Source organism: Gymnoscopelus braueri (assembly GCF_963280865.1).
Source record: "Gymnoscopelus braueri genome assembly, chromosome: 3".
Taxonomy (NCBI): domain Eukaryota; kingdom Metazoa; phylum Chordata; class Actinopteri; order Myctophiformes; family Myctophidae; genus Gymnoscopelus; species Gymnoscopelus braueri.
Window position 1 is genome coordinate 41,380,634 of NC_137612.1, and position 27,006 is coordinate 41,407,639.

General features: G+C 42.2%; 1 protein-coding gene across 26 annotated transcripts in view; it reads right to left on the reverse strand.

The window, feature by feature from the left end:
- Window positions 1-27,006, reverse strand: part of cast (calpastatin) — a 57,881-nt gene that overhangs the window by 18,224 nt on the left and 12,651 nt on the right. For 5 of the 26 annotated variants that reach the window (XM_080424302.1, XM_080424280.1, XM_080424284.1 and 2 more), the window contains 7 exons: window positions 5,235-5,303; window positions 3,337-3,423; window positions 2,843-2,923; window positions 2,194-2,313; window positions 1,186-1,548; window positions 520-567; window positions 308-409 (listed from right to left, as the gene is read on the reverse strand). In XM_080424302.1, the coding sequence (XP_080280428.1) occupies window positions 308-409; window positions 520-567; window positions 1,186-1,548; window positions 2,194-2,313; window positions 2,843-2,923; window positions 3,337-3,423; window positions 5,235-5,303 (870 nt within the window). Of the gene's footprint in view, window positions 1-307; window positions 410-519; window positions 568-1,185; window positions 1,549-2,193; window positions 2,314-2,842; window positions 2,924-3,336; window positions 3,424-5,234; window positions 5,304-16,771; window positions 16,823-19,498; window positions 19,658-27,006 lie in introns of those variants that run through there. The other 21 variants (XM_080424281.1, XM_080424285.1, XM_080424286.1 and 18 more) reach the window with 18 other exon arrangements.

Here is a 27,006-nt window from a genome sequence, read left to right on the forward strand (position 1 = left end):
CTAGTTGTCAATCCTACCCAGGGTCTATATTTAACCAGTGGAAGAGGGAGACCACCACCAACCACTGCAGATCTACTAGTTGTCTTAATATACTCTACCATACAGATGGGTTAAAATAACTTTTTATTCATTAAAATAAGTTCCGGATTACAGCTTTAATGTAATCTATCATATATCAACTCGACTCAAGAGCGCGCACACAAAACACACTTCATATTACGCCACACAAATGCAGGCTGGCACACACACACACACACACACACACACACACTCAAGCATGCATGCACGCACATACGCACACACTGACCTCTGTGACCTCTGGCCCAGTGTATACAGGCTGTGGGGGGATGAGAGGTTGTGAGGGTGATAAGCTGCTGGCCAGGGCATCAAAGGGGTCCTCAGAGGGTGCCTGTAAAATACATGCAACACATCTCAGCATGCTGTAGTCACACACACAGACACTCACACTACCATGCTTTTCAAAGCATATTGTGATGGGTGTGGTGAATCTTACTGTACCTCTTTGGCTGCCTTGGCCACCGCTGGGGGAGCAACCTCGACCTGCACCTGCAAGCCAGACCAGGAGAGTCAGCATACTAGGGCGATATGACTCCAAATCAATAACGCCATTATTTTAAACTTTTGCTTGAGAGATGAAGCAGGGACCCCCACTACATATTGTATAAAATTGAGTTGCAGATTAAACTTTTTCATAGATTTTATGGATAGCTTCATAGACTTGTTTCTGTCAGTGTTGTGTAAGTTCATGTTTTTTTCTTTGTGTCTTTTCTATTCATATGTTGGATTCATGTTAATGGCTCTGTACTTTTTCTCCATACACCAAACCTCTTTGCTGAAAATAGCTGATATAAAAGCTCACAATGCTTGTAGATCTGCTATTTTTGGCTAATGTTCCCCCCAGAAAACGGATGCTAGTGGTTAATGTAAAAAAAAAAAAAACATTCCTATCACATAAAGATTTGGCGGCCCCCCTGTAGTAACTCTGTTGGGGACCCCTGTTCTAGACACTTTTGCTCCAATGTTAATACTGCCTATTGCACAACACTGTCTATTGTGCATTATTACATACAGTAGAGAGCAAACACAGTGCTGACGGTGCACTTGACTTACAGTATCAGGAGTACCAGACAAATGTACATCACCATTGACAGAGGTTTTAACTACCTTGCTCTGTGAAGGTTTAGTCTCCTCTGCCTTTCCCTGTCCCTTTACAGAAACACTTGCGGTTGCAGCAGCTGAGGCAGACTTTGTAACTTTAGTGGGATCGACTTTGGTAGGAGCCCCTTTAGTGCGATCCACTTTGGTAGGAGTCTCTTTGGCGGGATCCACTTTGGTAGGGGCCCCTTTAATGGGATCCACTTTGGTAGGACTAGGAGCCGCTTTAGTGGGCGGCACTTTGGTAGGAGCCTCTTTAACGGGATCCACTTTGGTACGAGCCCCTTTAGCTGTATCCACTTTGGTTGGAGTCCCTTTGGCAGGATCGACTTTGGGAAGATCGGCTTTGATTGTTGTGGTGGCAGTGGTACTCTACAACGCAATGCATTTTGAGGTGATTATAGATCGAGTATAAAACAGAACTTGGGATTCATCATGGTCACAAATTAAGCTAGCATTATGATGGAGGAAAAGGACCATGTGAGCAAGCCTTTGAGCATCCACCTTCAGCAATCCCCAAAGCCACCAACATGATGACAGCCGATGACGTAGACATGCAATGAAATGTGGCGGAGAAACACCTCTCCTGCTCCCTGACAACACCTGAATCCTGGCAGCTGTGGTTTGAGTGGGAGGCGGTGCAACAGCGGCACACACAACAGCAAGTGTGGGCACAGTACTAGCTACAGTAAAGACACTCCTTCCCAAACAGTCAACTCCAGCGTAGAGAAACAAATACAAAAAGGTAAAGTGTGAAGCGGAGACATGCTTCCAAAGAGATCTCCTGCAACAACACATTCAGAGCGATGACGTCCCCCCCAAAGCAAGGATCATTCTGCATGACAGCAGCATGCAGTCTCACACCAGCCTCTGTGGTACAAAGTGGATGGAGGGTAGGAGAAAGAAATGGAGCAAAGACCGAAGAAAGCACGGGAAGTTTTGAGCAGAAGAGACATGGAGACAATGTAGTTTTTTTTTTTAGATCTCTCCAACGGTGCTCCTGTGACAGAACTCTACCTTGGCTGTGCCTTTGGGAGACTCTTTGGGTTTGGTTGAAGCGGTGCTGCCAGCGGTGGCTCCGGTGGCAGGGGCTGCTGGCATTGCAGCTGTGGCTTTGACTTGGGATACGGCTGCAGTCTACAAACAATGCAATGATTACTAAACATACAGTATTGACACAACGCAGAGGGAGCATATTTAAAATATCTCTCAAAAGATATGTACAGTAAAAGAGGAAATGTTGACTCTTGCTCAAGGTGACAGTAGAGCAGGATAAAGAGGTGTCAATCATTTGCATTCGTTTCAGGTATGTATTTACTGTTTGCCCTGTGTTTTATGTGGCCAGGGCAGAGATAGTCTGACCCTTGATCAGCCAGTGGTCAACCCCAACAGATATAAACCCATTTAGACCTGAGGCCGATTCTAAAAACGGCTTCTAAATACACAGTTTTCTGAAAAACGGTTGCTATTATATATAGCTGTCCCGGATTGAAAATATAAAGACGTACAGTATAGCTTACAACAGGTCTAAAAGGGTTAAACCACTGACTGATCAAACCGGTTAGAACAGGAGTGTTGAGCTTCAATCAGACTTTCAGGTCATCGTGAAGCACAGACCAGCACTCCTGGTTTAATGAATAAGAAGCGAACGAAGGTCAACGGTTACCTTGGGGATATCTTTAGTGCTGCCCCTCGCCTCTGCTGATGCCATGTCAATGACTGTAGTGTTAGGAGTGACAAGAGCAGTCTACAAACCAAGGAGCACGTGTTGAACACATGTTATGAAAATGTTATGAATATTATGTACAGTCAGCTCACAGTACAAATACAGCAGCGTTCACCGCAAGCACGACCGCCTCGTGTTGAGAAAGAGCAGGTTCTCAGCCAGCGGCCATTGTGAAAAGACAAGAAGTGGGGATGTCTGCACCCCGGAGGAACCCACAGAGAAGAGAAGGAATGTTTTACAAAAGACTGGGATGAAAAGAAGGAGAAAACAAGCATCATGGAAGAAGGGTTGTGAAGTCAAGAAGAGTTGCCACGTAACCCAGTGAACACCAACAGTGATGTGTCCAAATGAAGGATGAAGTGTTACTGTAGTGTACAAACACCAAACAGCCCAAAAAGCCCCACAAGCCACTTAGCACCCACAATATAGTGTACCTCGGGCATTACTTTAGGTGTCACCTTCCCAGTGGTCCCTGTTGTCCCCCCAGGCTTTGCAGCCATGCCTGATGCTGATGATGCCTTCTGTAACATATCAAGTAATGATATCACATCTTCTAATCAAGTAACGATAACTTCTGTAACACATTTTAAGTCTTTTGTTTTGGTCAAACAGTGTTCTCTCATTCCTAATCTCTGCACTCATCTCCTTCGGTCCAAGCTAACTTCAAGTGTGTAGTTGACAGAGAATGAATGATCACAGCAGGGTAGAGTGTAGGGTAGAATGATCACAGGGTAATTAGTCTTGTTAATTGACGACACTCCTCAGTAGAGAGTTATGTTGTGTGTACATTTTGTCGTCACTGCCATAATAATGATGAAATGTGAGTGACGCTGCGGAGCCCCTCTCTTTGCAACTAGTAGTTGGCCGAGGTGTCACAAAGGTCAGCTTCTAATGAGAGATAATTATAACTCATGGGGATTTTTCATTGAGTCACACAGGATTTGCTTGTTTATGAACAAGCTCAGAAAAGAATGACACATAATATGAGTATATCAACCTTCAATGGGAAACAGTAAAATCCTCAATGTTATTACATTTGGGTCCATTTTAACACTCTCAGAGTTTAATTAACACTGGAGATTTTGCTGTGCAGCTTGGAAGAGTTGCTGCACAACAGAACTATTTACTTTCACTGCTATTCAGTTTGACATTTCTGGCCCTGTGGCGCACTTGGCTCAGAAGCTGCTGACTGACCTCTACTGAATAGAAGTTAATTACGAGCAATAAAGTTTGAAAATAATACGTAAGTGGTCTTATCTGACACCAATTCAACATTGAACAAGGGTTAGCCTGCAATTGTGCTCAATTTATACATACATTAATTGCTACATACAGTACAGTACATACTTAATCAGAAAAGTTAAAAAGAATTCCTCACATCATACCTTCTTTACGCCTTATGTCTGTTTGAACTATTTACCACTAAGAATCAAATGTGTCGAGTCGTTTCTACTGAGCCTGTGTGTTTAATGACTTGAGTGAATACTAACTTCCTTAAGGCGTCTGTATAAAAGTTTTTTGTGGAGGAGCAATATTTAGAATCATGACATAATAGAGACGAAAACTCATGATACATTATCTCTGTGAATGACTCTCCTTAGAACTGGAGTTGGAAAGCATTTTTACAAATGCCTTGAAGACGTCTGTTCAATTCTGTTTCTGTTTTGAAAATCCACAAACCATCAAAAGAACAAAGCCATGTGTTTTCACTCGAGGTCATTGTTGCAGGCTAGCAGGGGTTAAACTGCTTTCCGCCGACCGAGACGTTGGGTGTTTCCTCAAGTGTTTGAATGGAAGGAAAAGGAAAGTTTTCTTTTCTCTGCGTTGCAACTTAGAGGATGCAGCTAACCATGTCCTTACTGGACTGAGAAACTATGGACTGAGAAACTATGGAGAATGCTTAGCACGCTAAGCTACAACAGGAAAGGATGTAACAATACCTATGTGACCCAGATAAGATAAGGGGAGGTCAGGGGACGTCAGTTTGGAAATGGTATCACACTGAAAAAAGTACTTAAAGACTATTATGGCAGTACATTGACTGACCACAGGAGGTGGACAAGTGGTTGTTTAAACCACAGCCCTATACTATACTATGCTGTACTGTACAAATGAGTGAAAATAGCCACACTCACAAAGTTGTAGATCTGCTGTTTTTGTAAATTTGTAAAAGAAAAAAATAATAATAATGTGACCAAAATAGGGACGCCGGGGTTAATGTGTTTAAGAGAGCGAGAGAGATGGGGAGAGAGAGACATGTAGGAAGAGAATAGGAGGTGGGGTAGAGAAGGATAGGAGAGGTTATGCAACATGTGAGATGAACGTGTCGTACCTCAAACTGTGCAGGCTTCAAGGAGGAGACCTGAGCTGCTGCTGTGGGCGTGGCCTGGCTGGGCTGCGACTACAGAACATAAGACAGAGAGAGACAGAGAGAAGAGTTATTACAGTGCACCACCAAGTCAGTCATAATCATTTCAAGATCCACTGGAGCCACAACGAACAACAATCCGGGCTCGTTGACATGGCACAGAGCAGAACAAAACATTCCATGCAGCTCATTTCTGGATGCAGAGGGAAATATGCAGAGAATTTCTGTTTACCACAGCTTAAATTTCAGAGAAAGATATTATATATAGAAACACTCTCCAGTATCTAGATATACTGTACTGCATTATTCTAGAGCCTGACCGATGCAGATGTTTTGATCTATATTTTGTGGGATTTTTTTTCCTAACAATAAATACATTTGTGAAAAACTTTAGACTTGATTAAAGCTTCTATTTGAGGACATTTAATGTATACGCAAAGAATAAGCCCTATACACAAAATAAAAAGTTGATCTACAAGCTCTCAACGTATCGCAATGCAACATTAGATCGGCTATTTTTGAAGGTTTTTGAAAATGTTCTCCTATAACGACAATGCCCAAAATAGGGACGACAGATTGAAAAATCGGGACACATCGGCTGCATAGTAGCAATGTTGTCCAAAAAGTCAAATCATTACTGATATATCGGTCTGGCTCTGTATAATTCACTTATCTCCCTTATTACACACTGTGTCACACACTATGGCCCTGAATGCACAATGAATGTTTTATCTCAAACTGGCAGTTTTCAGGCACTAGAAGAATCAAACACTACGCTTTTAGAGCAAGTAATCTCTATCTAACCGGGCAGGATGGGATTTTGTATGACAGTGGCGAGAACAATAAGCCTATGTTTCATGCTGGCCCCTATAGTCACCTTAGCAGTTTAATGGGATACTCCTCAGTCGACAGCCAGTACGGTAACAAAATCTTAAAGTAGTCCAGTTAGCTCAGTCGGTAGAGCCTCTTGACCACAGGTCATGGGGTCTTAGCGCTCTGCGAATTTCACATCTGTCTCCGAAGAGCGCCTGCACAATTGGCCTTTGACTGAGGAGTGGTGTGGCCATTTCTCACAGCCAAACATAACATTAGAGGAAACCTACTGCCTCTAAATGTTTTATAAGAGAAGTTATGTAACGAGACTAGAGAGAATTCAAACACATTGTGCAATATTAATTTAGTGGTGGGTCGGTGTATGTATGTTGCATGCATGCTCATGTGTGTCTATGCATGTGTGTGCAACCATGCGTGAAGCTGTTGGCAGGCCACAGTAGTCAGGTGGAGTCCTGCATTTGGCAACAGTATCACTCCTGATATGATCCATTCACAGCATGTACAGGGCAATAAGTCTCCCCACCCATTCTTCACCACTGGGTCAGAGGCTACTGTAGTTAGTTTCACCACCTAATAAGACAGGATGCTAATACGGCCACTTATCTAAGCCATTCTATAATTCTGCAAAGACAAAGACAATGCAGTGGATTTTTATGGTGCTGTATTCATTGTACAATTAGCCTTTAATACCCTGTTTACTGGGTGTTCTATTCTCATCTCAGCTGCTTGTAGCACTGTTTTGACAGTGACACTGATATGACAAGTAATAATGGCAGAATGACATGGGCTCTAGGGTGGTTAAATGCAGTGGAATGATCCCTCAGCTTATTTCAAGTATGAGTACAGCCTGCATTTTGGAATCAGCACTGTGTCACACACTGGCTCGATTCCCAGTACTGCTGCTGATGCTAAGAGTTCATCAGAAAGTAAAAGCTGTGAATGGTTTGCTGTGAAACCATGCAGCCACAGTATTAAAACAGTAGTGAAATGGTATAATACCGTGTTCTGTTTTTCAGAGGCTTCATGTGTGTGGAAAGAAAACAAGTAGCTGCCATCATCAGCACACCACTTCTAACCTTGTTAAATAAACTAGTCTTAAGCCTCCGGGTGTCATAACCTGTCAAGCAAGCTTGGACACACGTAAATGTAACACTCAGGTGATGGTATGAAAGGTAAAAGCACTGCGTGTGCTTGTATGCGTGCATGTGTGTGGCAAGTTCCTGCATTTTCAGGACCCCATTTCTAGGACCCTAGTTAATGACCATGTCGAATGCATGTGGAAACGAAACAAAAGTAGATTATAGCCTAAATGATTGCCACCCTATCGGTATAATGCAGCTCTGATGGCACCGAGTTGTCAGAGAGGCCACTGCTTGGCTCATCTGCCTTGTCCTCCATTGGTGTCAACTAGGGTCCTCGAAACCCTGGTCCTGAAACTGTTAATATGTCATAGTATTGGAGTGTGGGGTCACTGGGGTGAGGACATGGTGGGATCAGGGTGTCAAGAGGAAAGGGAAAGATAGTGTGTGCGAGTGAGAGCATTTTTGGGCTGACATGATTTCCTGCCATCTCTGTATAGTAGAGCGGATAGTAGGAACAATCGTTCACTTTGTGATACAAGCGTGAAAATTGGCATGAACATTCCTTTAGGTCAACTCTTTGACTTTTTTAATCGAGCCACTCAAAAATCCAAGATGGCGGCCATTTTTCAAGATGGCCGATACCTTAGTGGGCAGTTAAGTGATATGATGGTTTATTTGGTGATACAAGCATGAAAATTGGCATGAGCAGTCTCTGTGGGTCACTTGACAATAGGCCACCCACAGCTACTTGAAATTTCAAGATGGCGGCCATTTTTCAAGATGGCCAACACTTTAGTGGAGCATTTAAGTTATATAATGGTTCATTTGGTGATACAAGCATGAAAATTGGCATGAGCAGTCTCTGTGGGTCACTTGACAATAAGCCACCCACAGCTACTTGAAATGTCAAGATGGCGGCCATTTTTCAAGATGGCCACCACCTTAGTGGACTAGTTAAGCTTAAGAAATCATTTAGTTGGTGATACAAGCATGAAAATTGCCATGAGCCGTCTCAAAAGGTCATTTGACAAGAAACCGCCCACAGCCACTTGAAATTTCAAGATGTCAATCTTTAAATGATACCTTTTCTCATAGAAATGTATTGGGTTCCTCAAAAAGCTCTGTCAAGAGAGGTTGTTTGACTGTGTTTTGTCTGACTCCTCGCCCACGACCTGTCCAGTTTGGTAAGACCTGTCAGGAGTTGCCTCCCACCGGCATAGCTCTCAGGGTTCACTGAGGTAGGCCTAAACAAGCTCCCTTACCACGACAAGGTAACAGTCACAAGGGAGGATATATATATATATATATATATATATTGTTTTTTTTAAACTAACAGCCATTACATGTGTCAAATAAATACTAAGGGGTGGGGAAACAAAAAATAAGATGAATAAATTAGCACAGTTGTGGTGCTGATAAGCACAGTTGTGGTGCTGAACGGACAGTGCTCCAAAATTATGAGTAATGGCTAATACTGAATGGCAATAGCCACGGAACCATGACAAACGATACTAAGGAACTAAACTGAAAATGTGCTTCACTGTTAGATATGGCAGTGGAAGGCAGTGGAAGCAATGTTACAAAGTAACAACTGAAAATTACACAGTAATAGACTAGATAAAAAGTAAAACATGATGCGTCGATGTGACGAGGGGAAGCCGAGCCATAGGCCTCCACTTGAAAACACAGAGGACAACAGGGAATAACTCTGGCAAAATAAACATGCAAATAGGTTCTAGCAGGGGCAACTACATAGGCATGTGAAACTGAGTCCATATCTGAAGCAGTTACACCTTCCAGTACATGCCTTGGAGCACCCACATTTGGTCAACTCCCAACAACTCTCCGCAATAGGTGGAAGTGGAGTCCAGAAGACTTTCCACTTCTCGTCCTGTTCCACCCATCCCCAGTCAGATGGGCTCGGCATTTGTGGATGTCGCTTCAATGCCTGTCCCCACACGTATCCAGCCTCATAAGAAGCATGTTTGGCATGCTCTTTGAGTGCTGCTTGAGTTGGTGGGATCAAGTCATATTGTCTTTGCTTTCTGGCAAAGAGATCAAGCCTGGCCTCGTTCACAGTTGTGACATCGCTGGACCGGTCATACATTAGATCTTCTTGGCCTCTTGACATGGATATCTTTGGTATCTTCAGTGTCTTCAGCAGATGTAGATGCTCTCTTTTGGGCCCTTTCCAGCTCTGTGTTGTTGAACCTAAGTTTACAGCTTGAATTATATTTTGCTCTGTTTCTTGTCGATGTGCTTTCTATGCCATCACCTTCATCTAGTCGGGTTGGACTAAGTAAGATAGGCAGAGCATTGATCTTATGAAATAATGGAACATTTCTTGCAATGGTATCATAACCAGTACGATCGTGCTCTCTGTTGAATAAACTCGGCTGAATGAGTTTTTCCTTGGTGACCTGCTGACAAATTAAACATCTGTCCCAGTTAGTTTTCACAACTGTTATGATGGCTTCTGCCATGTCTGCAGCATAGGCAGAGGCCGAGGGTTTATCCTTTTACCACCTTTTACCAAGCACTTTGATGTATGGGATACAACTAAGTTCGTGCCTTAACCCTACACTTAGTTCGATCGTTCATCCAATGCCATTTAAATCCTGAGCGATCTGTACACCATCCGGTTAACTAAAACCCCATTAACCTTGGCTCGGCTCTCCCGTGCTGGCACAACCTGTCAATTCAGGTGCGGCTATCTAACTGTTTTGGGGTAAATTAGACAGCATTTGGGATACCAACTTTCAATTAGCTGACATTGAACCCCACTCTGAGTTTAACAGCAGTGATATATCACCAGTGTGCCCTGGTAGTGCAGATATTCACTCTTATCTAATCTATCTATGATCAACAAATCAACACAACTATATTGTGATGTGTTAAAAGTTGTTCTTTAGCATAATAATAATAATCGTATAATCGTCCTTAAAGAAAAAAAAACATACATTTCTATGAGAAAATGTATCTTTTGAGGATCCAGGGGGCGGCCATCTTGAAAATAGAAATGTAAAGTGGCTGGGAGTGTTTTCTTGTCAAGCAACCCTTAGAGACTGCTCATGCCAAATGTAATGCTTGTATCACCAAATAAACCATTATATAACTTAATTGCTCCACTAAAGTGTTGGCCATCTTGAAAAATGGCCGCCATCTTGAAATTTCAAGTAGCTGTGGGTGGCCTATTGTCAAGTGACCCACAGAGACTGCTCATGCCAATGTTCATGCTTGTATCACCAAATAAACCATTATATAACTTAATTGCTCCACTAAAGTGTTGGCCATCTTGAAAAATGGCCGCCATCTTGACATTTCAAGTAGCTGTGGGTGGCCTATTGTCAAGTGACCCACAGAGACTGCTCATGCCAATTTTCATGCTTGTATCACCAAATAAACCATCATATCACTTAACTGCCCACTAAGATGTCGGCCATCTTGAAAAATGGCCGCCATCTTTGATTTTCAAGTGGCTCGATTAAAAAAATCGATAAATGACCTCTAAAGATGATCTGTACCAAGTTTCACGCTTGTATCACCAAGTGAACGATTCTCCCAAAATATTGCTTTTATCCGCTCTACTAGTACAAGATGACAGACTGTGGGAACTTATATTTAGAAAAGACTGTGCCATACAGACTGTACAGTGAATGTCAATAAATATCAATGAATCATTGAGTTCAACTAACAGCTGATTACACAGATTACGCACAGACAGACTGGTGATGAATTTGACACAGTTCATGTCCCAACCAAACCCAGCTCAGTGACAGAACAAGTGAGTCAACTCTTTCCTCTTGTCTGGCTTCAGCAATATGCAATATGCCAGGATTCTCTCATTCCTCAAAGCCATCATTTGTACTTCCTAATTAAGCCTAATGTATACAATGTAGTGCATTTAGGACAACCTACAAGCTCAACACATTGCTTGCAGATCTTTTCTTTTTGGAAAGCCACAACGGAGTCTAAATTAAGCTTTACTACCTTACTGGTGGTGAGTGCCCAAGATGCTTGGCCCTGGGACATTCTCTTCCTGGTGCGATCAGATGGAGCTGATATAAACAGACCAGTAGAATGTCGGACCTCCACAGAAATTCACCCAATTAGGCAAAGGTCCCCTAAAATTCTTTCTCTTTAAATAATTTCAATCAGATTTATTGTCACATCAATACAACAAGTAGCAACATGCAGGCAGTCAAATTATTATTATTGTACATTTGATCTCAGTGATCTGCATGCTCTCTAATGGAAACAGGTGTATCTCTAAACAGTTGTGTACTCCTTAGTGTTTATTTAACTGCATTTAACTGTATTACTCTCAGAATTAAATTAACATTATGCTGTGTATGCCTGAGACAACGGTAGACTGTTTTGGAAATTGTGATGAGGAGGAAGTGAGGTCACCAGTGCTGGGAGGCAGGCGGAGGAACGAGAAAGGATTGATCACACTGCCCCACCTCTTTGGGGTGTATTGATGGGTGCTAGGCAACCAACATAACTCTGCTAATGACTAAAGAGAAGTAAGTGTCAGTCATGTGAGCACAGAGTACTCTATTGCTATTCTTTATTTGATGTGTATTGCAATTGGTCTGTGATGTTTTTTTATTAAGACCATTTTTGAGCATAACAGAAATGTCCACTCCACTCTGAATGTGATAATATTATCAAAACCATGGTATTTTTGTCAAGTGTAAAAATGTCAGCATGTTGTGCTAGTAGAGGTGTGAGAATGTGCCAACTGGCACTAAACACTCTTAGAAGGAACACTGGTATGCTGGTATGCTGTCCAACTCACTAAGTGAGTCGCTCGTGAGGATATTCACAATTATCCCGATAATGGACATTCACCACCATAAAATTAGTGTTTTTATCTTCTCCCATTCCTAATCTGTAGTTACTGTAGCAACATTTTTAAAACACTTGCATGTAAATCTGAAGATGCATTTAAAAATAGATTACTGTAGGTAGGCCTTCTATTGTTTTCAATATCACAACATAGGTTGTGATATTGATATTGGGTTGCATTGATGGGTGCTAGGCAATATATCACAACATAGGTTGTGATATTGATACGGTTGCTCCATGTTTACTTTCATATCTCTGGTCAAATTAAATCATGTCAGCTTTCACACAGGAAGCAAATAAACCACACCTTCCTCTTAGGAAACCAAACGTCCTGAAACACAGGAAACTATTCTTCCTGCAACAACCTAATAAAGGACCAATATCAATCCCAAAATCCTACAACTGTCCCTCTAGATTAGTGGTTTGCAAACCTTCAAGGAACCCCATAACTCTGAGAGTGTACAAATGGAACCAAATTATCCATCTGGTTCCATGTGTACACTCTCAGAGTTACAGGCCTGTAAGGATCTATTTGGAACCCCGTTAAGGAACCCTGATGGTCCCTGGGCCCCGAGAACCAATACTACATCTTACATACTGTTGCACATGCTGGTCTCACCTCACAAGCATCGTTTGCCAAACACCAGCTCACCAAGATCCCCATGTTAGATAGTTAAAGGCTCTGAACACTCACTCATACAGGTGTATTCAGTTACTCTGATTAGACCTTCTCTCAAGGTTGTGTGGGGGCGACTGGGCGTCCACTAGGTTTGTTTGACAGCTCCCTCACTCTCCTGTTGCACCTCTTATGGCCCTTGTAGAGTCCAGTCCAATGGCAAGTTTTTATTGGTCAATCATTTTTAATGCATCAGGAAAACACGCAGGAATCAAACTGGGTTCACATGCGTTCACATTCGGAGCACATGCTCAAGAAGTCTTAAATGTTCATCGTAGAGTTTAAATGTTCATCGTCAGTTTTATATGTGTGGGAACAAAATCTGACTGTATGCAAGGGGTTTAAGGAATAAGGACAGGCCAATTTACAAGCAGACACATGCTGATAGATGTAAAATAAACCAGAGTTGTAGATCCACTCTACCCCAAAGGAGACAAGACAAACATATAGTAACATTCTTACAGTGGACCTTATACATACAATAACACAGACAGACAGACAGACATGCACATCTGAAACTCGTCACCACATCCATAAAACAACAGCACTTCAAATCACTCTCTAGGATTTCCATTGTGGGTTTTGCAAAGGATGACTATAAAAGAAGCTCATGGGACAGGGACACAGACAGTGAAAGGACTCACTTGTCTCCTGTGTGAGAGTCATACAAATGTGATCTTTGACCTCCAACACCTGTCTCAGACATCTCTATGGTCCTCTTACACCTGTCCTGGAGTACTGACTTGGTATTAATAGAGCTGGACAATACATTAATATAATATCAATATTGTGATATGAGCCTAGATATTATCTGGGATTTTGGTTCTAATATCGTGATATAGCTTAATGTTGTCGTTATCTTAAAGATGCATGGATGCATTACAGAAAAGTTAGACAATTTACCTTATCATCCTTATTTTTGTGACATCATAAAATAGTTAGCATAGCTCCGCCCAGCTTCAATCTGACTAAAGTAACAGAAAACACCTGCATGAGTGTTCAGGGCCTTTAATATTTGACCCTCTAAAAAATAAGTCTCAGATTTTTCAGTTGAAATAAAAGGGAAGTTAACTTGGCAAACAGGGTTTTGGCAACCCATGTGACTGCAGACCTAATAATCTGAGAGCAGCCCACAAAGGAACAGAGGTTAAGTGGCGATGCGACAGGAATATCCCGTCGGACCCCTCATATATACATTCCATGACCCAAAGGGTCAGAATGCTGTCCCTCTGCAGGCCATAGGTACAAGCCACAGGATTCCTTTTACCACAGCAAGCTATATATACTGTAGAAAGAAATGCTCTCCAATGGGGGAACTGGATTCACTACAACTTGACCAGTGACCTGACCTGCTCGGTCAAATCGTTAGTGTTGCTCCATTTAACCCATTAAGACCCGAGGCCGATTCTACAAATGCCTTCTAAATCCTGACAGTTTTCTGAAAAACCTATGTTGCTTACATATCGTTGCTGTCAGGCAGAAACCTCTTATCCCCATATTTTAACCTTTTGTGTTTTTTCGTAAGTGAATGCCTTACTTGATCATACTACAGCGTCACACAAAAGCATCAAGAGTAGCAGATCCACAAGCTCAAAACGCGGCGCGAAGCGACGCGTCTTGAGCTTGTAGATCTGCTACTTTTGATGCTTTGGAAATTGAATCCTGAAAAGTAATAGTTTTGGACATATGAGGGTTCCACCCGACAGAGACGATACATATAGCTAAAATTAAAAATGACTTTTAATTAGGATTTTACTGTGTGGGCTATGGGTGATACAGTTCAATATCTAAACTCCAAACACATCAGAAGAAAGCTTATTATGTGATTTGCGGACAGACAAAATGTGTTTCTTTTCAGCTACAGTGTGTCGGAGCATTAACACACCCATCCTGGCACTGGTGCACAAACAAAGGATCTGTCTCATCCCACAACTATTACACATGTCTGTGCATTTATGTCACAAATGGATGTGAGCACACACACAGGGACAGAGACAGGTTGGGCTAGCTATAGTGAACCACCCAGATACCATTCAAACAGACATGTCTGTATGAATGCCTGATGCGTTCACAGTCGTGGAAAAACACAAACTAATGCATTGTAGCACAGACAGGTGGATATTCAGGTACAGTAGCTCAGGTACCATTCATCCCTCCCTGTGGTACCGGTTACGTCCGTGGATGCATAAGATCTACTCCTGTATGAGAGCTACTGTGTGAGTAAAATAAAAATGACGGCGCCCTTACAATTACCATCACAAATCACCCTACTGTAAGCTGATAGGGGCGGTGTCATTTCAATGAAACACAAATAGGCTGTCATCATTATTTGTTTTGTTACAGCCAGGTGAGGAATGCTCACCTGTGCTATGTGGTAGCCACATGTTAGCTTCAATGAATCGTGTTTTACAGCATGTTGACGGGGTAAACAGAGCTGAGGGTAATTAATTGTGGGTGTGATTCATTTATGTGTTTCTGTGAACAAGCATGGACAGCTCCTGTACTGTTAACTTCATGCACAGACAGAAACACATACAGTACATGTTAACACACCTACTACAATTAATGTAATTGTACACCTGTCAAAATGGCTGCTGTGAAAAGGGCCTGTTAGGGTGACATGTTGAACCATACAAATGCTGTAGGCCTACATACTTTCTGATGCTCCTCTAATGTGTGTCATATGTAGGCCTACTGCTAGTTCTTTTATTCAGTTCTGTGGTGTTTTCCCTGACAATGAAGTAACAAGCTCACAGGCCTTTGTTTGTGTTCAAATGATTTTGAAACCAACTTATCCAAGCACTTACTCATCCAGCCAGGTAACAGACAAAGCATTTTGATGAAATAGGCAGCCTAACATTTCAACTGCTACTGTACATTTGGGTTATCACTTATCAGAAAACACAGACAAAGGTCTGAGTTTCATTTACAGTACTTGGAACATACCACGCACCATTTTGGTACAATGAACACGACCATGAGACACCTAACACCCCCCACCTCTCTGTGAATACCATCCATTCCATGAGATACACTTATGCGCCGTCGTGTGACGGTGTCGCAGAGAATAGCAAACCAACAAGCTCACAACGCATTGCGGATGTGACGCGTTGTGAGCTTGTATATGTCGGCTGACTCGGCTATTCTCGCCCATTATCGGCGCGCGACACCGTCATGCGAAGAGGTATGTATCAGGCTTTACTCTAATACTTAAGTGTGTTTCCTTGCTCACCTGAGCCCCACCCGACCCATCTACCATGCCTCTTGTGACAGCAGCATTCCATCATGCATACCACGGCAGGCCGACCTTAAGTACAATGTTGTGAGCATCATACTGTAGTTCCGTGCTAATTGAAAACCACATCCATAAACAAACACCCATGCAGCCCAATTGTGGTGGGCAGTTTCATCTTAAAAGTGCACTGCAACAAGTTCAATGCACACATTTGTTAAAGGACCATACCGGTGGTCTGGCTGCTCTGGCATGTTTAGCTTATTGACTACAACTCACCAAAACATGCATGGTTTGTTTTGTCAATGTTTTCCATTCATTTCTGTACGGTATAAATAGCAACTTGCAGAGACTTGAAACTTGCTTGAGATGGGTAATACTATACACTAAATAGCCTAACTTTGCAGTTATTTCCTTTTTTGTTTGCCAAAGTTATGTTATTGTTGTGTTTTTTTAATGCACTTTAAAGTCCAGATAGATTTTCTAAACGGAAAATAGTCCCTGGAAAGAAGATTAATTTACAAATTAAATTCCAAATGTTTTGTTTGTTTGTGCCTACATTGACAACATTTTTCAGTTCATTTGTGTTTTTAAGACTTTCACCGAAATGTAAAGAAACTTGGACAATCGCGAACCTCTAAACATTAAGCAAGCTAAATTGGCTATGTTTATGTACAAACTGTATATGGCCAAAGATTTTTGGCTGGTATGGTCCTATAAGATGTTCATGTTCAACCCACTGAGCAACACAGGAGCACACTTTTCTCATGCAGGCATATAGCCATGATCAGAGTTCATACACGACAAGAGTCTCATACAGTTGTACCTGGTTGAAATTAGGTCTGGGCTCAGGAAGGGGACGATAGCGGCCATAAGTCTGTTTTTTTAACAAGATATGGAAAAGATTACAGTCAAGACAGGAGTTTTAATAAGGGACAGACAGGACAGACAAGCAGACACATAATGTAGGCTGACAGACGTAAAGTAAACCACAGTTTAGACAACACAAACATTTAGAAACATTCTTACAGTGGACCTCATACACACAGACAGACAGACAGACAGACAGACAGACAGACAGACAGACATGCACATCTAAAACTCATCACATCCATAAAACAACAGCACTTCAAATCACACAGTAGGATTTCCATTGTGAGTTTTGCAAAGGATGAGTATTACAGAAGCTCATGGGACAGGGACACAGTGAAACTAACTTATCTCCTGTATGAGAGTCATAAAATGTATTCGGTCAAAGATAGTGTGATATTTGATTTTGTCAGTATATTAGTTATCCAGCTCAAGGTGTCCTATAAGGTATTTTACTGAATGACACTTAGCATGACATGGACCCTGCACATCTCTGCATTCTGTCATGCACACAGCCTATACTCACATACAACAGCATCCTTTCCACCGACCGACCGACCGACCGACACACACACGTTGTTTTTGCAAACTTTTGGGGAATTTGCAGTGACTTACATTCATTCCATATCTCCTTACCCTAACCATAACAGATTTAACCATTACATGAACCCTATGAGACTGCAGTCAAATCAAACTGGGGACACCAATTTTGTCCCCAATGTCATAAGTCGTCCCTTTTCTCAAGTGGTTTGATGTCCAAAATCTTTACCCAAGAGTGGCATACAGTATGTCAGGAACACATATGCGTGTGTGTACACACACACACACACACACACACACAGACAGACACACACACACACACACACACACACACACACACACACACACACACACACACACACACACACACACACACACACACACACACACACACACACACACACACAAAGATGCCAATCAGCAACAAACTGATGGATGTTATTGTAGTTGTATACAGTCAACACCACACTGACAAAGTTGATGACCTGACACCAATATCACCATGACAGCACTGTTTCTAGAAAGGCTGGTTACGTCTATTGCACCACCATGGTCCGAGTACATTCTGGCAGTTGCAAGTTACCGAGTGGCAAAAATAGACACAGCAACTTTTCTGGTAACCTAACAAGTCTGGTAACCTGCATGTGTTTCTAGCACATTACTCTACAGACCACGCAGCACTACAGCAGGCTGACGTGGACATTGATTGGAAGCATTTGCAACCTGTGTCCATTTCAACGCCTCCATAATGATTTCAGTCAGTGTGACAAATGCTCATGTGGAAACTCTGTAGACTTGTGCTGCTGGCTCTGTCAAGGTTGCCACGTTATATGACTGGTAACATAGATAGGTCAGATCAATAAAAACCGTGGCAGATAATGCCAAGAGACTGTCAGATGCGAATCAACTTGCAATAATTTGTCTATCAGCAGTGAGGTTTTCCCAGCTGGCCCAACAATAGCGACTTAAGCCGCAACTTGGCTTCTTTGGCCTGGTTATGAAAACTGATGACTAATGCTGGGGCCCCACCCCACCCACCACAAACAGACGCATGTGCAAATGGGCTGGCAAAGAGGCCAACGCTGTGTGCCCTCCTAGTTTTAAAATAACATTGGCACCATGACTAAATGGTTACCGTTGGGAGTGGAACATCACCTCAGCAGATGAGAAGAGTAGCCAGCAACATAACTCAAGTATCTAAAAGGGTGACAGTCTTCATAGTGAACTGTTTGATTTATTGCAAAGCTGTGCAGTATGCGGGTGTAATCATTACTGCTGTTGCTGTAGTGAAGACTGCAGAAGCAAAACAGACAAATGGCTGATTCCTAATAGAGAATTACGTGAATTGAAGCTATAGGTGGTAAAACGTTACTGTAATATCTTGTCTATGGGATGTCTTTAGGTCATAAGGGCTACAGTTTTTCTAGCTAGGTGTGTGGTATGGTCTGAGAACATGCGATTGGTTTTAGTTATCAGCCTGAACTCAGCACAAGTCATTCTGCATATTATATTATGCTATATTATTACTTCTTTTCTTTTCACTACTGCTTTCACAATATGGATCCAGTGGTGGTTAGTTGTGTCAACATCAAAGACATACAGCAGGACTGAACTTCCCATTGTGTGGTGCAGACATTGTGTTGTACTGTACTGCTGGTGCTGCTACGCCACCTGAAATACAGTTTTTAGCCACACTAAACTACAGACACAATAGTCTAACTCTAAGAAGCTCGCTGGAGGCAGAATCAGTCACAAGAGTCCTCACATGAACCCCTCTGTCTGTCTGTGCTGCTTCAACATTCTGTATTTGCTTCAACATACTGTATTGTCGACAGAACTGTGCTCGAACAAGTTTATAGGGAGTGTCAACCTACACTAAACCTGTACTGTAGTGTATACCAACCGACAGTTGCCTACTTGCAGTTTCCTATGGCATAGATTAGAACATGCTAATAGTGTGTTTCCTCTTTCATGTCTCTACAGTACGTACACAATAAGTTCAGATGTTTCCTGTCAAAACATCTCCTGTCAGTCTAAAAGCCATCAAACAGCCAACACACACTCATGTGACAGTTGAGAAAGCACTCAAAACACACACACACAGGCACATATTATGAAGATAAAAGGGTGGATGGATACATACCATAAGTTTGAGAGTTTATCCCCTTTATATTATGTTTATGTGTATTCCCAAGACACTGTCTGGAGCACAGATAACCTTAGATTCCCTCTGTAGAACCACTGAAGTCTGTAGAGTACTGTGTGTCGCACATACACACATGCAAAATTCACATAAACACACATACACACGTACACACCACAGCAGACACTTGCTGCTCCTCCCATTGGACCCAACCCAACAAGCCCCTCCCTCTCTCCCACAGAGTTGTCGACCAGTTTCCACAGGATTGGACAGCCAGACACGCAGAGCCCGCCCCCTTCTCATTGCTGGCCAGGAAAAACAAATAAAGAAGTCAGTTTGCATGTGTAAGGGAAACTTTAGTTCCCGGGTGAGAATGAGGGGATGTCATACATACCTATAAGAGACATGGTTATTGTAGTGACATTATAGAGGTGGGAGGGTTAGCCTTTGTGAAGATACAATTAAAGGGTAAACATTGATGTGTGGGGGGTTTGCAGCAGCAGGCTTGTTTGGCAGCGCCTGGGTGTGTCTGGACCAGTCATTGCTTAGGAATCTAGACTGCAGAGCCTCTTGAACAACAGAGAGAGAGAGAGAGAGAGAAAGAGAGAGAGAGAGAGAAAGAGAGAGAGAGAGAGAGAGAGAGCGTGTATGGAGAGAGAGAGAGAGAGAGAGAGAGAGGAAGGGAGAGCATGTGTGGAGAGAAGAGGAGAGAAGGAAACAGAGAGAGAGAGACAGAGTGAGAGAGAGAGAGGAAGGGAGAGTATGTGTGGAGAGAAAAGGAGACCAAACCTCACCCAGGCCCTCCATAGAGAGAATGAAAATGAAGGCAGATAGAGACAGGCAGAATTCTGTGATTTTAGGAGAAGAAAAAAAGGAGAGAGAGAGAGAGAGAGAGAGAGAGAGAGAGAGAGAGAGAGAGAGAGAGAGAGAGAGAGAGAGAGAGAGAGAGAGAGAGAGAGAGAGAGAGAGAGAGAGAGAGAGAGAGTCTGCACTGGATTAAAATGTTTATCGCAGGCTTAGACATGCCCCTCTCTGTATCTCTGCAAGTCTCTGAAATTAATATAGTAGCTACAGTATAGCCTCAAAACAGAGGAAAGAGACAGGAAACAATGAACATTGCGTTTGGACAGCAGCCAGCGGTTATGTAAGAATGTGTAAAAACCTCAAACCTCGATTTATTTGATTCTCTGACCATTCAGTACTTGGGTGGGTCCAAGGAGCAAAAGTCACTGACTGAGTCATTAACATCAAGTATGGGCCACTGTTCTGCACTCGACACCTCAACATTAAAGGAAAGTAGGAAACATCTTGTGTTTCCTTTCCTGTCCATGAAAAAAATGTTTAGAGGACTCCAGAGAGTGTGATGCCCTCTTGTGTCTAAGAATATGTATGGCATGTATGCACAAAGAAAGAAAAACTGCAGGAATAAGTAGAGAATAGCAGAGCCGTCTGGGAGAAATGCGGGGCCCTGTGCGAAGTCGGGTGCGCGCGCGCAGCGCGCCCCCATCCTCGCGCGCGCGAAGCGATTTTTTGGCGGTTTTGGGCGGATATTTCAGAGTTTTTGGTGGTTATTTGCGGTTATTTCTTTTTATAACTCTTAATAAATGTGATTCTGTTCACTAAAAAAAAAATAATAATCACACCATCGTTTTTTACTACCCTTCCTGCGGCCCTGCTGTGTAGTTTTTGATACAGCTGTATAGAAAGTTATGCTGTTGATGTTGCATGCATGATAGATGGATCAAGATGTTCCAGCAGCATTTGAATAAATGAATGAGTATACATGACTCATATACTGTATATAGTATATGAGAATACACAAGTAAAAATGGGTATAGTCCAGCTGTATCACTGGGTGCCAGTGATTTGTGTACAGTATGTGCAACTATATAGGGTTGTGTTTTTGATATACTGATGACAATAACCATAATTTTTTTAGATTTCAGAAGCTCATGGCTGAGTGATCTCACCATTCATATTGCCTTTAAAATATCTGCAAAAATAAAATAAGGCTTTACACTTCCAGTAAGCCTCTTGTGTACAGTGGATGTGAGCCATCGATACATTTTAGAAAAACAATCCCTGCTGGCTAAAGTCTCTATCTATGTATGCTTCCTAGAATGACTGAAGCCAATCACAACAAGCATTAGCTGGCTAATGACCAGGATACAATCTCTGTACAGATTCACTTATCAGTAACAGTCATATCACAACATAAACCATTCAACTCTATTAGTGGTTCTCAATGTGGGATCCGTGGACTAGGGGCCCTATCTTGCGCGTCGCCTTACCCCTTATTCCTAAACGTTTTTGGCATTTTTTTAAAGAACATTTTAAAACAGTTCAAATAGCCGATCTACAAGCTCACAACGTGTCAATGTAGATCGGCTAGTTGAATAGTAAAATATGGTCCCACTCCCTCGCAAGATTTCTTATAGCACCAAAATAATTTTAACCACCTTAAACAGATTTTATCATTCTGCTATTTTGGTAAAATCATGAAAAAAAATCACATAAATTTGGAATAATTCTGACAACACAACATCTTTTCAGATGGGGATCCGCGGACAAATACATAACATCTTGGGGTTCCTTGACATGAACATTTGAGAATCACTGAATAGACTCGTGCAAATACAAGTCCAGACAGCCACAACATGTTATATTTACTTTAAACAATATGTGAGGATTTGTTCATGTTACTCCAAAATATTCCCCACTTCTTGAAGGTATCATTAAGTTTCATAACTCAGATAATCTAAGTGCTACAGTATGGAAGATCAATAAAGTACTGTAGAACTACATCGTCATCCTAAATAAGGGGGGTCAGGGGTACAGCAGAGTATGGGACCTCAGTGGTTTCATCTTGAGATGCAGGGTCTGTCTTGGGTCCACATTCCTCCAGCCATATCGTATCAGTCTAAAGATATCCTAAAAAGGACAAGTAGTCATACGACCATTGACCTCGCAATGTTACTCTGGCATAAACAATGCCATGTGTTGTCCTGGGAGCTCGCTGGATAAATATTTAACGTTTATAGTGCCTGAAAGACACTGAAAACTGGGTTATAGAGAGAGAGAGTGTGTGTGTGTGTGTGTGTGTGTGTGTGTGTGTGTGTGTGTGTGTGTGTGTGTGTGTGTGTGTGTGTGTGTGTGTGTGTGTGTGTGTGTGTTTGTGAGAGAGAGAAGTTAAGCATGCATGCTTGCTTGCTTGCACTTGGAAACGCCTAGTTGCTCGGTAACACAATGTTGACAGCCAATGAGCTTAAGCAGACCGTAGCACCACCCATCCCCCCGAGACTGTCCAATCACAAAATAACATGAGTAACCAATCAGTGCAAGCAGGCAGTTCCTGCTCTACACTGAACAACATTTAGTGCCAATGAAAAACTCATATTCTCTCATAAAACAGTATGTGCATTGAAAACATACAGTATGCCTGGAATGGTTGACAGAGATAGTTTACTTTATGGGAGTATGGGAAATGTCTGTATGTGACAAGAATAATCTACAGTATAAAACACATTTACCAATGTCCAGTCAAGTACAAGTCTCTGTAAGCAACTTCGTACACCACTGGTTCTCAAACGTTTCCATATCAAGGACCCCCAAATTAATATGTATTTGGCAGCGTACCCCCCTACAAAATTTGTGTTAATGTTTAAAAAATAAAAATAAAGAATCCACATCGCTCACGTTTTCGAGATTTTCTGAAAATTGCAGATCTACGTCACGTTGTGAGCTTGTACGAATGTAGAGTAAAAGTGGTTAAAGCTTTGATTAGTTTACAGTAACTAATTTAGCTGGGGACGCCCTGGAACCCCCTCAAGGACCCCTGAGGGTCCCCGGACCCCACTTTGAGAGCCACCACACCATCAATATCATGAAGTATCTGTCAGCACTACAGCCTCTACACCACTAAATATACCCCAGAGAATCCCAGTGCCACTCCAGTTCTATATTTGAAGAACAAACAGTGACCCACCCCTGTAAACACATGCACACTCAGAAACACACACTCACACACACACTTAAGTTCATCAAATATGACATCACTGTTTCTGATGCATCCTGGTTGCATCCTGGTTGTACTATCAGTGTGCTATAAATCAAGTGGTTCTCAACCTGTGATTTTGGAGGGGTCCCCAGATGACAGTAAAGTGACAATTTAAGGACTTTTAAGAACTTTTTAAAACCTATTTTTGGGTTAGGGTTACAGTAGCCTGGCAGCGCGTCGCGAGTTCAAGTCCCGATCCAGACGGCCTTTGCTGCATGTCACTCCCATCTCTCTCCCCATTTCCTGTCAGCCTACTATCCTATCAATAAAGGCATAAAAAGGCACAAAAAAAAAGGAATCAACAAACTAGACTATAAAAACTGACTTAATAAAAAAAATGGCTTAATTAATTAAACATTGGCTTAATTGTCAAATAATAGAAGAAAGAGGTGTTGCAAGGTGTTGTGAGCTTGGAGATCTGCTATTTTCACAATATTTATCTGTGGAACCGAGTCGAACTAAATGTAATGGCTCAACTCCTACATTCCAAGTACTTGTCAGGGTGGGGGGTCCCCAGTTCAAATATGATTCTTTTTGGGGGGTCACGGCCTGAAAAGGTTGAGAACCACTGCTATAGATCATGCTTGATAGATTAACTGAATCTGTATTAAGGCAAAATACACACCAAAACTACTGATGTTGTTTTTTATACTCACTTTAAATCAGCATCCTACTTTTTCACCATTAGTTGTAATTTCCTGATTTGCCTCCCATATGTATCAGCCACTCTGTGTCCTGTAAGTAAGAAAGTCAGTAGACTTGGGAACCGTTTGTGGCCCATAGCACAGCAGCCATGATGTACAAGTACACCACCTGGACATGACGCTAGTATGTCGCAGGGACTTACAGTAGCCCCAATCCAACCCTTAATGCTGAGTGCCAAACAGGGAGGCAGTAGGTCCCATTTGGGTAGTCTTTGGTATAACTCGGCCAGGGATTGAACTCCGACCTCCCAATCTCAGGGTGGACACTCTGACCACAAGGCCACTGAGCTGGTGTCCTCTGTCCTGTAAGCTAGGGTTATTCCTGGGTCAGCTGGGTGACCATGCCCCCAACCAACCATGTTTCTAAATTTAGCAGTGTACTCTGCCTGGTTTGTTTACCTGCCTTCTCTGTCCTACACTTGCAATTCGGAACTTTTTGTACTTGATCAGAAACTTGACTTAGTATGACAGCTGCAAGCTATGTCTTCCCCCCAGCTACCCGCTTAAATAAACATACTATCTCAAATGTTTGCCAGATGCAAAGTAAGAGTTATACTACTTATAGCTACTGTTAGGAGTTGACAGCAATATGCACATACTATCATAATATTTACTAGCTTAAGCAAGTTGCTGTAGCGTGTTTATGAAAGTAACATCTCTGTGATATCACATTACAATTTCCTGTGTCTGTTTGTTTGCTGTCTAACTTTCAGTTCCTTTCCGTACCTGGTACGGTATCAGGCTACCATCTGGCTACCATCAGACTGCTGGACAAGGCCTGATCACCGCCTATCACCCAGGCTGGCCTGTCGACTTTCATTGTGTTTCTTGTAGTGTATTATCTTATAGTTGCCTGTTTTATGTTGGGGACTACGGATGGAAACTAGCATCCTTGCTAAATCAGGTGCATTTACATTTACATCATGTGTTGTTCATAAATATACACTGTCCTGTCCAAATAAACTAATAAAGTAAAATAACTCGATTTTTTTACAGATTGCTTTTTTTTCTTTCTTTCTTTTTTTCTCCCTTTTAGTGGATATGTTCCTTTGTGTGGACTTTCCCCGTGGACATGCCAATGTTTTACCACCTTATGCTTAACCTCATGTACATACTGTATCTGCTGCTCTTATGTTATGTGTATATATGTAGGGATTTCACGACTAGAGATTTTTACTGGTCAACTAATTTGACCCAACTGGTAGTCCGATGTTAACCTATTAAAAAATAAATAATAATAATAATAATATTTTTAAATATTGTTATTAGATTTTTTTGCCATTGTTTTAATGCCATTACTATTATTATTATCCTCCTGCCTTTATTGTCTCCGCCAGGCCGAAAGGCATGGCGAGAGAGTATGTTTTCGCCCCTGTCCGTCCGTCCGTGTGTCCGTCCGTGTGTCCGTGTGTCCTGTCTGTGTGTTAGCACCAAATCTCCGGCACCGTTGGCCCGGTCGCTGCGAAACTGTGCACACACACTCCCTGGATGCCAATTCAGAACCTCTGCCTCAAATTTTTCACATGGGCCTGTTATAGCGCCACCAGGAGGCCGATTTGTGCAAAACCCATTTTTTCCCATTACTCCTACAGTTTTTAACCAAACCTCATGCAAATCGGTACACAGTATCTCTATAGTCATGTGATCAACCCTGATCTGTCCGATTTCCCATATTCCATCCTCATTGGCTAAGGTTACCATCCAAAGTTTGCAGGATTGGTCCGTTTTGAACAAACTGCCTCAAATCATGAACGCAGCTTGCCATTTCCATAAAATTGCACACGCACATTCCCACTATGCCGAGGAAGAAATGGCACTTAAAACTTTTCACATCAGCCTCATGGTGGCGCTATAACAGGCCGATTTGCATTTTTTACTATAACTGCACCGATCTGCGTGAAACTTTGCACGCCTACTCCCTAGAGGCCAAGGAAAAACATCTGCACTGCATTTTTCACATCTGCTTTTTAGAGCGCCACCAGGAGGCCGACTTATGTCAAATACATTTTTGGATATTAATCCTTCAGATTTTATCCAAACATCACGCAAATCGGTACACAGTATCTCTATAGTCATGTGATCAAGACGCATCTGTCCGATATTTCATATTCCATCCTGATTGACTAAGGTTGACTTCCAAACTTTGCAGGATTGGTCCGTTTTGAACAAAATGTCTGAAATCATGAACGCGGCGTGCGATTTCCGTGAAAATTTGCACGCACATTCCCACTAGGCCGAGGAAGAAATGCCACCCTTTTCACATTGGCCTATTATAGCGCCACCAGGAGGCCACAATAACTTACCTGACCTGGCGGAGACCTGTGCTCCGAGGAGCACTTTTTCTAGTTTTTATGCTGTTTTAAGGGAAGCGCTTCTGGCACAGCAGCACAGCAGCGTCTCTAAGGATCCTCAAAAGGGGGTTATTGCCCAATAATAGGCTATTATTGGGCATACTTTTGACCCCCTTTTGATAAAAAATAAAGGCAGGAGGATAATAATAATAGTAATAGCATTAAAACAGTCGACTAGTCGACTAGTTGGTGAAAGCCCTAGTAGATATGTTGATGATATTTTTATGTTCTCTTTGACATGCTTATCCCCCCCCCCTTTTTCTTCTTCTCCCTTTCTGGAAAACAACAGAAATGATGGACCTTACGCAAAAACAAATTTCACCCACTTCTTTACACTTGTAAACCAGTGGTGTGACAATAAAGTTTATTCTGAAAGTAGCACCTCTGTGATATCAC